General features: G+C 34.0%; 1 protein-coding gene across 1 annotated transcript; it reads left to right on the forward strand.

The window, feature by feature from the left end:
- Positions 1–72: 72 nt before the first annotated feature.
- LOC111710547 (UPF0696 protein C11orf68 homolog) lies at positions 73–11,937 on the forward strand. Its single transcript, XM_023484653.1, has 9 exons — positions 73–273; positions 2,960–3,417; positions 3,761–3,834; positions 5,412–5,534; positions 5,974–6,097; positions 6,832–6,930; positions 7,417–7,508; positions 8,306–8,359; positions 11,314–11,937. The coding sequence occupies exons 1-9, from the start codon at positions 213–215 to the stop codon at positions 11,378–11,380; spliced, it is 1,152 nt and encodes a 383-aa protein (XP_023340421.1). The 5' UTR covers positions 73–212; the 3' UTR covers positions 11,381–11,937.
- The last annotated feature ends 1,890 nt before the right edge of the window (positions 11,938–13,827 follow it).

Raw genomic sequence — 13,827 nt, forward strand, 5'->3', positions numbered from 1 at the left:
GGTTCCGCCGTTTTGGCGTTTATTGGATACAAACAATCAAACAGACAGACAAGCCAAATTTATATTAAGATGAGATTATTATGACAGGTGTCCGTGAACTAAAGTATGTTGATATTCTGTGGTTTTGATACTTAACACGCAAATTTACGCATCGTTTTTTATTTCCTGTAACCTTAGAACGTTTTCTTATTCCTAGAGATTAAGACTTGGAAATGTCTCGGTTTGAACTATTGCAGAGAATTCGGAATAAGCTGCAGATGAATACATCTTGTGGTAAGTTAAATTAGCCTTAACAACAGTATAGTTAAGGGGTAAATGGCAAAAAAAGTTGTTCCTTCTCTAATTGCTTTCATATTATTTAGTAACCAATATTTATTTGAGAGCTCATAATTTTAAATGTCAAAAATGAAAGACTATCTTCAAGTCGTCTTGCTATTGTCATGTTTATCATCAAAAAATGAAACTTTAATGAAGTGTTGAAAATCTTAAAATCAGTAGGATTAATTTGTTATTCGCCATGGAACAGTATTTTTCAAATATAAAAAAATAATGATTTGATCAAATATTAAACTGATTTATGGAACCGGCAATGACAGCAATAAGATTTAATAAAGTTTGGTCCAGTCGTCTCTGTGGTTTTATCTTATATGGAAAACCCAGTTCATGGCCACTATAGTTTCAGTAGAAGTAAATATTTCCATTTACTGATAGCGCCGATTCAAGGATTCATAACTCTAATTGGATAATGAGATAGATAGAAAGATAGATGTCACCGCCATACTGTTTCTATTGGTTCAGAATATAGACTACATACACATGACTGACAGGGGCGTACGAGAGCAATTGTGCAGTCCGCGCGCAAAAAAAAAAAATTTGTGCCCCCCCCCCCTTGGCAACATTGTGCCCCACCCATGAAAACCCCTTTTTTGAAAAAATATTGATACATTTTATTTTTTAACTACGTAAACGACTCGATTATATACACACTTTCATATTACAAGCGTTAATTTATTTATGTAAGTTTCTGAAGTGGACTCATCAGACAATCCCTCTAAATACTGTGGTGTAAGCTTCATGGGATGATAAATAGAGATGGAAATATCTATATTTTCACAGGATCGATACATATTGCTTTATAAATTATGATATCAAATATATATTTACACTGAAGGCAGTATTGATTCAAGCTTTTTTAATGAAACTTTTTTAGTTAAGGGCAAAAGAGAGATTTTAAAGGATTTTTTTCTACGATGTAATAATACTAAAATGGAATACATGCGTAATTTCAAGTGACCCTTCATTTATATGGCATGTCCGATATACCTTTGAAACTTTGATTTCTCAATCGTTTCTGGAGCAAGAAATGCGCGAGTCACTTTTTTAGAGAAATCACTAATAAAATTAATCAGTTTTCAAAATGGGAAACATACGGATGTTTAATGCAATACTTGATCAGACAAAGCTTTGAAGGGTATTGTTGTGAATCAGAATATATATTATTTCTTTTCTTAATATTTTAGTTTGGGTGAGTGCAATGCAATGCAATTTAGAATGTATATTGCTTGAAGGGAAATGCAAGGAAGATGTAATATTTAAAGATCCCCCGTCGTACGCCCCTAATGACTGAACCCTGATTGGATCAGGCTCTAATGAACTGTATACAGGAGTGTATCAAGTAGAGATCAGAAATCAGTGTTTCGGATCCGGATCCGTATCATTTGGTCGGATCCGGATCCGGATCCGTATCAGGAAACGTTGATATGGATCCGGGTAGCGCCAAAAATTAACCAAAACCATGGAATAAATAAATCAAAATGGTTCGTAAATGTATTATTTACATTTTACATGACGAAAATTTTTCAACATTATCTTTAATAATTTAATCTTTACATTTACATAATAGTAAATTAATGACGACATTTTTAACTTTAGGATTTTTTAAAATTTTTTTTGTTACATTTCGCCCGGTTTCGGAATATATAATAAATATAGTTTATAAATTATAACCTTGCATAACATTTAATAGGGAAAATCCGATTCACAGAATCAAAAGTTACCTCGGATCCGGATCCGGATCCATCATCACGGATGCGGATCCGAATCAAAATGATATGGATCCGAAACACTGTCAGAAATGTTAAAGAAACTATAAAATGCAAAACGATATTTTTTGCTAAAACTAGTTTATTTTCAGGGACTCATTGTCCCAGAGTTTCGAGACTAAGCAATTTTGACATTTTATCAAACAGAATTATTATCTGCGATCGAGTTAACCCCCAATATACCCATACTAAATAAGATTTAATGTCCGAACATAAGTAGAAACGTAAATGATAAAAATGTATTATAAGCCTACATTTTACTTGCATTAAATCAATACAATTACTAATTATAATATAAAAACGTTGAACTTTATCGAAGTCGCAAATTTAGTTTAAATGAGCTTTTCTTTACAAAAAGATGAATGTAATATCCTTTTTTTAATTTTATTAATTAAAGACTGCCTTACAGGCCAGGATGATCGGATGATCAAAGAAGTTTTGCCATTGAAAACCGGGTTTCTTGTAAAGAAATTGAGTCTTTGCAACAAACTCGAATTTGAAATCCCTATATCTTTGCAACCTGGTGGTGTAAGCAGTTGCCATTCTCAATTAAGATTATTTGATCTAACAGAATTAATATTTTGAATTATCAAAGGTACGTCTACAACATTTGGTTGCAAAGAATTAGGAATTAGTAAATCAGTATTTGTGGCAGATTCAAGTCGTTTCGTGGGTTTAATTTTTCTTGTAAAAATTCTATGATTGTTTTAACAAAAAGTATCGATAATAATGGAATTTATTTGGGGGACATCTTTTAGCCTTGGCATGGTTGTGTTGCTAAGGACAAAAAAGGATGAGGGGATGTGAATAGTTTTGTCCTTTTGGCAAACAAATGTTTTTCAACAGTGTTCTCTTAGAATCGGTTTTCTATGATGCACAAGAAGAGCTAAACCAGACAGTAGACCTAGATGAGAGCCAGGCTTTTCTGGATGTTGAGGAACATCGGGATGTCAAGGAACATCTTGATGTCAAGGAACATCTGGATGTCAAGGAACATCTGGATGTCAAGGAACATCTGGCTGTCGGAAAGAACTTTGATTTGGTGAAGGAGCAGGAACTTGAGTTGAACGTTGCATCCTTTAAAGATCTGGATGTTGCGGAGAAGAACCCTGATACCAAAGCTGTTACTGCTTCGGTTTATGACACCATTCTGAAGATGAAAGATGTAGCTGACACCACTCCAGTAGCTTCACTGGCGGATGCTTTCTCTAATCTGAAGATGGTGACAGCTGAAGATTTTTTCAAGGCGTCTGTAAAGGCAGATTTCTCTGAGTGGATAATCTTCAATGTGAAGTCAGATACGACAATGGAACAGGTAGTTTAATTAATATCAATGTCACCATCCCCCCCCCCCCTCCAGTCAAACACATGAAATATTTGAAAACGTTAAAAAAGAGTGAAACATTTTTCTAGAATTTAACAACCAAAAATGTATTGTTCTAGGAATTCTTAGACAAGTTTACAAAAAGGTATTTTTCATAAAATGGCCTTTAAACTTTTAATTTTTACTTTAAATGGTTTTTTACTTTTATTATCATTAACACCCATTTGCGAAGCCATTTTTAATGTTGTTAAAAATACCTTTCGTAAATATGTCCTAGAATTCATAGAAGAACACTGTTTAGGATCTGATTAGTGATTACCTTTGATTTGTTAAGGTTGAAGAATGGTTGAGCGAGAACTCGCCCTCTAAGATCTACAGTAAGGATGGTATCGGATGGATTTGCATCAGGTTCTATACTTAAAGGGAGTGACCGGCTATGTAAGGTAATTGAACTGAGTATGCAGTGTTGTCGAAAACTTCTTTAGGATTCATTTGAGGCATATTTCACTTTTTAAAGATCTGTAAATCCTGAGTTTGAGCGCAAATTCGACGTTCAAAACTCCTGATTTGGGGGTGGATACGCTTTCAGAATTAGTTTTTTAAAATTATTAAATAATGACAAGGAAAAATAAAGTAAAAATCATACAGTAATCTAATTAGATGGCTAGGAACATATTTCACAAAAGAAAGGAATTGAGTTTTTGCCACAAAATAAAATCTTCTGATCTTCTGCAATCTTTTGATGCAAACCTTTGATATTTCAAACTTAGTTTATTTTATCTATATGTATTAATAGTTTGAAATATCTAAGGTCTACGACATTGGGTTACAAAGATATAGAGATTAGAAAATCAGACTTTGTGGCAAAAACTCAACTCCTTTGTCAATAAATCAATGCTAAAATCGATTATTTCGTTTTCATTATTATATTGAATATCTAATTTTCTTTGAATTTATTCGCAGATTTCTTCAAATTCTTTAAATGTCGTCTTTTCAATAATAATTATAGAAAATCTGCGAACATCTTTGTGAATAACGAGAAACTAGAATAATGAGATAATAGAAACTAATAATTGAACAAGATTACTTATTTTCGATGATAAGAATAATTTTTTTTTCTCAAAATGTACCTAAACATGACGTCTGTAGTTTATTGTAGAATATTTTTACATTTTATGTCGTCGTTAATTAACAACTTTAAAATAACTAATTCTGAAAGCGTATCCACTCCCAAATCAGGAGTTTTAAACGTCGAATTTGCGCTCAAACTCAGGACTTACAGACTTTTCAAAAGTGTTATATATCTCAAATGAATCCTAAAGAAGTTTTCCACTACACTGCGTCCTCAGTTTAACTACCTTACATAGCCGGTCACTCCCTTTAAGATTAGTAAAACATTGATTCAGGTGGATTTTATCCAGATCAAGTATACTATCGACATTTTTTTTTTTTGAACAATACTTATCAGAAAAGGAATTTTTATAATTTGTTTAGTTAGAATTAATTCTGTTTTTGGAATCGAAATATTAATCCCTCATAAGATATTTTATTTTCATCTGATTTATTTATTATAAATCACGCAAAATACCCCTCATGGTAGAATTATAGAGAGAAAAAAAATCTTCAAATCATTTTGTATAACAGTAAATATCAATTCAGTTCCGATTTCAGTTTTTTAACAATGTTTGATTCTTGAAACAATAATCACAAAATTGAATACCAAAATTTCAATTTATTAAATAAACCATATTCTGAACTAAATCTACAGTAAGTTTGGAAGTACAAAAAATGCAGACAAATTAAGGAAAAGTCAGGACTAGTATTTTGTGAGAATTTTACTTGTGATAATAAGGTTGACAATGAATGCCTCAAATTATATAAAAGACGATCTTCAAGTCGTCTCCCAACTGTTGCATGCTTCATGGAATACCCTTTAAATAAAAAACAATAAGTTTTCTTCAAACAATAGTTTGTAAGTTTTCCAGGCATGCTATAGGAGGAGGAGGAAAGGGGTATAAAGTAGAAGACAAGGAGACAGTATTGCTTGCTAATCTACTCTGGGAGACGGAAACTAAGGATATCGAGGGGTTGATCAAAGTCGGGAAACAGTAAGTAAAGGAATTAATTACTTGCAACAAAGATTCATATTCTAATTCCTTTATCTTTGCAACCTGAAGGTGTGAACTTATCATATTTCAAACTTTGACTTGTGCTAGCAAAGTTTTTTTTTTTTAAATATCAAATGTTAACAGTTTCAGGTTTCAAAGGTGCGAGTAATCAGTTCCCTTAAATTTTATAATTAATTCTGCCAATTTTTGAACAGCTATTTCTCTGTCAAGTTTTGGAATTTTTTAAATTTGTAAGAAGATCCGAGCAACTGTAATAAAAACGTTTTGCAATATAACAAAAAAAAACAATATATTTATTGAAGAAAAAATTAAATTCAGTTTTCCCATACACAGTATTTTGATAAAACGTTTCACGCGCAGTTTCACCCTTTCACCGTCATGTAAAAAAATGGATATGAGATATTTTTACTTTTTATAGGTGTGGAGTGACAGGAGGAAAATGGTTGATCCATGCTCCTGCGGATGAAATCGATGAGATCTGGGAATGTGTTGCTCTCACACTGGTGCACCACGGATTTGGACAGGAAGTCCTTAAAGCCAAGGTGACTTTGAAATAAGTTAAAAAGTAGATGAGGTCATATCTCTAATCCTTTGTACCTAAGATAAAACAAAGGAATTGAGTCTTTGCCACAAACTTAAATTGTCCCTCCTTTATATCTTTACAACCTGATGGCTTAAACCTTTGATATTTCAAAGGTCCACAAAATTAGGTTGCAAAGGTTTAAGGATTTGAACATCAGAGTTTGTGGCAATGACTCAATTTCTTTATGATTGATTCAAATTTCTTAAGGAAATAAAAACCAGATTTTGATCCTTTAAAAATTTTTAAACTCAACTTCTTTAACTAACAAATATAACCTATTAATCACAAATTATTTGCTTGATTCGTGCACTAAAGAATTTCAGGGAGAATTTTGAAGTTTGCAGAAGAACATGGGGTATACACCATTCTAGCTTTATCTTATTTCTTAGTTGACAAAAATATCAATTGAAATGATATATTAAGATTCTAAGTCAAAGTCAGGGTTTCATCTTATATCGATCTGGGTGGGTGAACTGAGAACAATGTACAGTGTACACCAATTACACCCAAAAATGACAATGTAGTACATATAATATGCCACAAATAGTATTTATCCCCATAAAATCTGCTCCAAAAAAACTACCTCAAAGTAAAGTCTTACACCTATCACAAAATCTTTTGATGAACCCTTTAATTAAGTGATGAGGAATTTGCTCCTCTCAAAGATTTATAAATAATTAAATTACAACGAAGGTGTCCCCTAATCTGGCTGAGAACGATATCCATCTGGGATCTGGTCCTCTCAAGCATGTCATATGTATCTACAACAAGGATTTTACTAGCAAGAAGCAGGCCAGTATACCACCCCTGAATGTTTTTAAATGTTGTCTACTGTACTTCCTCCACTAAGGAGATAATTTTACATTTTAAGTATAATTATGATTATTATGATTATTATGGTATAATTAATAATAATTACAATTATAATTATAATTTTAATTATGCATGAAATAATCGTTAACGGCTGACTGCCGGCTGGCGCGGTTAACAATTTCTGAGTATTCCATTAACACCTTTAATATAATTGAAACTAAAGACCTAATCATATAGTTTTGGTAAGATTGATTATATTTTTTTACTTTAAACTCTTTATTAACTCTTCGTTGTCTCTTTTGTGACATACTGTTTCATTCTACTCCATCATTTATTTTCAGCTCGAGTTTGAGTTTGAGTTTGAGTTTGAGTTTGAGTTTGAGTTTGAGTTTGAGTTTGAGTTTGAGTTTGAGTTTGAGTTTGAGTTTGAGTCCATTTTATTTATTCATGTATAAACTGTGCCAGGTTCTTGAGGTTGAACGGCAGCTGAGGAAGATGCAGATACATGGAAGGATCAGCTACAAACCTGATATATTTAGTATACTGGGTATATACAGGTAAAAACTTGATTGTTTCTGCTTCAAGTATATTACTTACAGTGGACCCCAACTGTTGAATAGGAAGATTACATTTAAACAATCTCATGTGTATTTGATGTTCTAAAGTAAATAGTTTACCAGTAGCCTGTGTTTCATGTTCAATCAACTACAGTGGTAGGCGATTGTAGCAATATAATGAAGACGACCTTCTTATTGAAGTTTTTATTGTTTACAAGCTTTTTTCAAATTACAAGTTCACTAGTAATCAAAGAGAAACTTTTTTAAATGACAGCTTCTCTTGACTTTTATGTTTATGTGTATACATGCTGTTTAGCAACTTGATATAATCAAAATTGAAATCGAAAGTCGTCTTTATTGTATTGTTATTTCGCCTACTACGTATTTAAAATCACAACTTGGGTCAAGCAGTCGTCTTTCCATTCCACATTTGTATGGGTCCCATTGTATTATGATCAGTGCACAATATGCACAATGCACATGGCACATGACACAAAACACAAAATTACAGAAAGAAATATCTTTTAATTTTGAAATGATTGGGATTCATTCTATATTATTCTTTCTTCAGAAGTTTTAAGAAAACACATCTCCAATGGGTTCTAGCCATCTGTGCACAGAGAACCACTTGATTGAATAAAAAACGTTAATAAATCATAATTAAAATTAAGATTCATTGTTCCGCTATTCATACACAATCCCTTTCAGGCCTATTTATCACTTGTTGAATGTTGATAGGTACAAAATATGTAAATCTAAATGTTAATTTTTATTTATCAAGTATATTTGTTGTCCAGGAAGAATGTTTGGGGATTGAGGCCAACCATCCTCTCATCCTCCTACAATACAAGGTGCCCTTTATTTAAAGGGAGTGACTAGCAATGTATGGTAGTTGAACTGAGAATGTAGTAATGAGAAGAATTTTTTTAGGATTCATTTGAGACGCATAAAACGTTTTAATGATGTATAATTACTGAGTTGGAGCGCAATATCGCTGTTCAAAATGGTCCAGTTGGGTGGTTACGTTTTGAGAATCGATTTTTAAAAAATTATTAAATAACTACGACAAAACATGCAAGGGCGTATTCAGAAATAAATGTAGAGGGGAGCCGAACCCCCAATTCAGAACAGCAAACTAATTTTTATTATGTTCTTCACTCTTCAGTTTAAAATTTGAAAAGTGTTATACCTTTGGGTTCTATGGGGAGGCATTACCCCCTTGCCTTCAATCTGTATACGCCCTTGAAAAACTGTAAAAAAAAATTAGGGGAGCCGAACCCCCAATTCAGAACAGCAAACTAATTTTTATTATGTTCTTCACTCTTCAGTTTAAAATTTGAAAAGTGTTATACCTTTGGGTTCTATGGGGAGGTATTACCCCCTTGCCTTCAATCTACAGTAAACTATAAATTAGATGTTTAGGCACAGATTTCTAAAATAAAATTTTCTCAATAAATCAATGTTAGAATCAATTATTTCTTTTTCATCATTATATTGAATATCTTAATATCTAAAAAATACATTTAAATATCATGTCGTGTTTAATTATCGCAGAAAAGTATAGCATATTATATGTTTTTAAGTTTTAAGATTCTCTATAAAGGCGCAATGATATTTTAAAGTTTTTAAATTTCGAAAATATCTCTCAGATTCTGTTTCATGCTCGGGGTCAAACACAGTTTCAGGTTCAGGTTCAGGTTCAGGTTCAGGTTCAGGTTCAGGTTCAGGTTCAGGTTCAGGTTCAGGTTCACGTTCAGGTTCAGGTTCAGGTTCAGGTTCAGGTTCAGGTTAAGGTTAAGGTTAAGGTTAAGGTTAAGGTTAAGGTTAAGGTTAAGGTTAAGGTTCAGGTTCAGGTTCAGGTTCAGGTTCAGGTTCAAGACTAGGTTCAAGATCAGGTTCATGTTCATGATCAGGTTCAGGTTCAAGGCTGGGTTCAGGTTCAGGTTCGTAAACATATTTAGGTTCAAAGCTAGGTTCAGGTTCATGAAAAGGTTCAGGTTCACGGCTAGGATCAGGTTCAGATTCGATGCTTAAGTGTCTAACATCTCCATCCACCTGAGGAATAAGAGATGAAGCAAGAGATTGATATCTTGTTTTTCTCTTTCTCTGGGAGGTAGAAACCGAGTTTACTGTTCCTCTTGGATCTATCACAATAATTACACGGACAGTTTTGGGGTTTTTTTCGGAGCATTCCTTGGGCTGGGGGGTTTTCAGGGCCCTCTCCTTTGTCAGAGAAGTACTGCTCAGGATCATCACCCTAGGCTGGATGGTTCTCAGGGACCTCTCTTCCGGCTGGTGTGTTCTATGGAACTTCTCTCTAGGCTGGACGGTTCTCAGGGACCTCTCATCAGACTGGGAGATCTTAGGGACCTCTCNCTGGGGGGTTCTTGGGGACCTCTCCCTAGACTGGGGGGATTTTCTGGACCTCTCAACAGGCTGGGGGGGTCTTGGGGACCTCTTTTAACTGGTGGTTTCTCTGGGACCCGTCCTCGGAACTCGACAGGGACTTGGGATTTCTCCTGGAATCTAACCTGGGACTGTGGTTTATTCTGGTAGTTCACAACTGTCGAGGGAGACTCTTGGGACTTCACCTTAGACTGGTGGGTTTCCAGGGGCCTTGAAAAGGATTGAGAGAAAGGTTTTAATATTGTCTCCTCTTTCTCTTCTTTCTCCTCTTGTTGGGCAGGGATCTGGAAAAGGTAAAGAATTCTTTCCGTTCTCGACACCATAGCTTCAGCTTAACAGAATCTCCAGTCTTTGCTCCCTGGTACAGAGCTAGAACCTGTTGTATCAGGCTCATGTTGGTATACTTTTGAGGTATTAAAGAGGCAGTGTGGGTGTTTCCGACATTTCAGCTGATGCTGGTAGGGCCAGCCCTAGTTGCTGGGGGGCCAACACATGGGCAGGTATTAGGCAGCAAGGGTAGATGTTTTCCCGTCTGGATGCCGGAAGAACACTGATATTGAATATCTTAATATTTATGAATTTGTTCGCAGATTTCTTTAAATTCTTCAAATGTCGTCTTTTCATTAAAAGTTTAAAATGTTTGTAAACAGTGAGACATAACCGAAACCATTAATGATAAGATTACTAATTTTCTATGATAATAGGTAATTTTTATTTTCTCAACCTGTTCCTGAACAACTACTTAGTTTATTGTAGAATTTGTACTACATTTTTCGTCGTCGTTATTAAATGATTTTATAAAAAACCGGTTCTCAAAATCATTCCTCAAAAATTAACAATCTATGAGGATTTTAAAGATTAAATGTTGTGCTTTTTCTGAACAAATATGCACCGTAAAAACGTCTCATAGGTCTCAAATGATTCCTAAAAAATGTCACAATACTACATTCTCAGTTCAACTACAATACGTTGCCGGTCACTCCCTTTAATCATGCAGAGCGTCAGAATATGTGTATCTTACCTAAAGGCGACCAAAGCGGAAAATTTTGTAGAGTCAAAAATACATTTGGAGCCAACGGTAACATAGAATAGTGTGGCATATCATTTACAATGACCGTTTCAGCGCAGGAGGTTGATTTCTGCCAGTTATGGACATTTTAGGATATTTCTTGGAGTACGCTGGTCACATTAGCTTGTTGTCAATATATTAACAATAAATATATTCTACTTGTAACGCTAAATTTCATGGCATCACAGCTAATTTTAAATGATATTGCAGTATGAAAAACAAGTTGGTATACGTGGGGTGGCCAACAATTTTTGGGAAACACTATTTAAAAGAGGAAGATCAGAGGTAATTTAATTAATTTAAAGATAATGCGGAATTTCTTGTTCTCAGGACCAAGGAGAGCACCATCGAGTCGTTCATGGCAGAGAAGAAGAAGATCTTCAGAGTTCAGCATTAAACCAGGAGTGCGGTGTATCATCATTGATTTCTAATGTTATCATGTCGACTTTATTGTTATCATGTCGACTTTATTGTTATATAAGTCGTCACTCGTCATAGTATACTTTTACTTCCCCTTTTATTTCGTTTTGATTTGTAATTAAACGCTGTAAATTGCCTGGCCCCCTCAATATTAAATTTGAAATATATTTTTGTGCTGAAATATTTTTCTCTAAATTACAAAATTATGCAAAGGGCTTTTCACCTTTTATTTTATTAAAAAGTCTTATTGCTTAAATATTGCCTACGATTTTCTAATTCTCTAAATTCATTGTATAAGCTGACTTGATTTAAATTAATTCAATTTCATCTATATATAAGTTCATAAAGTGGGAATATTCTTCGTGGCTAGACTTTTGATAAAAGTTATTATAGATGTGGTGTATCATATACTCAGCAAGTGTATTTTTATTGATAGGTTTATGCTTTTCACATACTCTATATCTGTTTGAAGCTCTGAATTATGTTTCCAAACCCCAGATCCTCGCGAAAACTTTGAAAAATCTAATTTTAGAATAATTCAGATACAATGAACATCTCCAAATCTAGATTGTTGTGGTCCACCCTTTCTATACCAAGTAAATAGTTTTAAATCACCTTTGCACCTCAGGGTGCAATAAAAATGGTAAGGTTATTTCATTTGTACTCAGAAATCATCCATATCTATCATTCTACTGATCATTAGATGAGACTATTATCAAAAATAAAAAGGTTCAAGTAAAGACAAAAATTAGAATTAGAATTAAAATTAAAATCAAAATTCAAAATAAGATTGGTCAATCAATATCAAGTACAGGGTGTCCCAAAAAACATGGGAATTCAGTGACGAATACCCTCCCTCCTACTGTACAGTATATGTTTTGGGACTAAGGCAATTGAACTGTTTTACTATGATTTAGACTTCACTTAAAAGATTTAAATTAAACAAAACAAAACTCAAGGTTTGCGTTATTTCACTCACAGTTAATTTTAAATACTAAGAATTGAATAGAATTCTCATTTTAAGTTGAGGTAAAAGTAGGAAGGCTCAGGATTAAATTAAAGAAAGAGTAATTTGTCTCATTCAATGGATTCAAAGACGACCTTATATTCATCGAAAGCTTTGCCTTTACACTGATTTACGACTTGTTTGCTCATTGTGCAGTCAGACATCCTAATTATGGCATTACTCTGGTGAATCTTAATGTCTTGAATAGCGTTCTGCTCTAATTCTTTAACAGTCCCTTCAAAATTTAATGTCCTTTCCAGTCTTTTTGCCTTTTCATACCATTAGAAGCTTGAGCTTCTGGCCTCTTCCAATTTCTCTTTAGACAAAGAATTAGAAGAGAGGAAACCTGCCTCAACTGAGTTACCATTGTTGGTGTGACAAGCTGCTCAGGTCTAGGAAAAAACTGTTCAAAACTAGTATGCATTATGCAACTTCTTCTCACCATTGTCTTAATCTTAGTACCTCAACTGCATAAGTGCCCTGTACAAACTATCTGTGTGGCTACTTTGCAACCGTACCTATATTTCTAAGCCTGCTTCTTCATTTTCTTAAATTCTTCCCTGTGGAATATTACGATCAAAATGTACTCCTGAAGGAAGACTTTTGGCATTTCTAAGTAGTTCATTTCTCTGAAACTGATTCTGCAGTGTTATGAGAATAGAAGGAGTACTAGTATTGTCTCCTTTACCTTGAGTTTACTACCGAAACTATATTGACAGGATTATCAGATGGTTTATTGAGTCCTTTCATGATATTCTTAACTTCTAGGATCATCTGCTCTCAGACCTTGTATAAAATGTTGTTGTTGGACAATGATTGAATCTAGGGTAAACTTACAGGGTGAAGAATCGGTCGCCTTGCCTTGGTCACCTACAACTTTCATTACTTACTCTGGAAATTGTTCTTTATTTTCTTAAGCTTCTGTCAGAGCTCAGTAATATCTTGACCCTGATCTGCTGTGTTTTGCTGAATACTACTTACCCTTCAATTCAGCAACATCCTTCACTACTGGGTCTAGTTTAAGATTTAATGCGGCTAAAATGTCCTTCTTTGTTTCATCTAAGCTAGCTCTATTAGCTGCAGAGCTCTTCTCGATAGTGTCGGCTAGAAAATCTCTCATTTCCTCCTCAGGGTTCCAGAGAAAGGCTTATAAACCGACAAAAATCTAAAATTAAAATATAAATTTATATCTTGGATTACATCGAAAAAGTGTCAGGTTTGGCCCCATTAAAAGTTTTTGAAAGTAAAATATTCCAGTATCTGCTTCTTCAGCTGTATTATCTTATCAATAACCAGAACTTGTATTTGTAAAAGTTCTCATGTAATAAGTATTTTTCCTCTCCATTTATAAAAAGCAACCCCCCCCCCCCCCAATCCTATTTCTTCTCATCATGGTTGATCGACCCTTCCTCCCTCTC

This window comes from Eurytemora carolleeae, unplaced genomic scaffold, assembly GCF_000591075.1.
Source record: "Eurytemora carolleeae unplaced genomic scaffold, Eaff_2.0 scaffold490, whole genome shotgun sequence".
In the NCBI taxonomy this organism is placed as follows: Eukaryota; Metazoa; Arthropoda; class Copepoda; order Calanoida; family Temoridae; genus Eurytemora; species Eurytemora carolleeae.

Coding starts and splice junctions, on each gene's coding strand:
- LOC111710547 (XM_023484653.1), top strand. CDS start 213: ATGTCTCGGTTTGAACTATTGCAGAGAATTCGGAATAAGCTGCAGATG. Junction 3,835..5,411: donor ATCGGATGGATTTGCATCAG/GTTCTATACTTA, acceptor TAAGTTTTCCAG/GCATGCTATAGGAGGAGGAG. Junction 6,931..7,416: donor ATTTTACTAGCAAGAAGCAG/GCCAGTATACCA, acceptor AAACTGTGCCAG/GTTCTTGAGGTTGAACGGCA.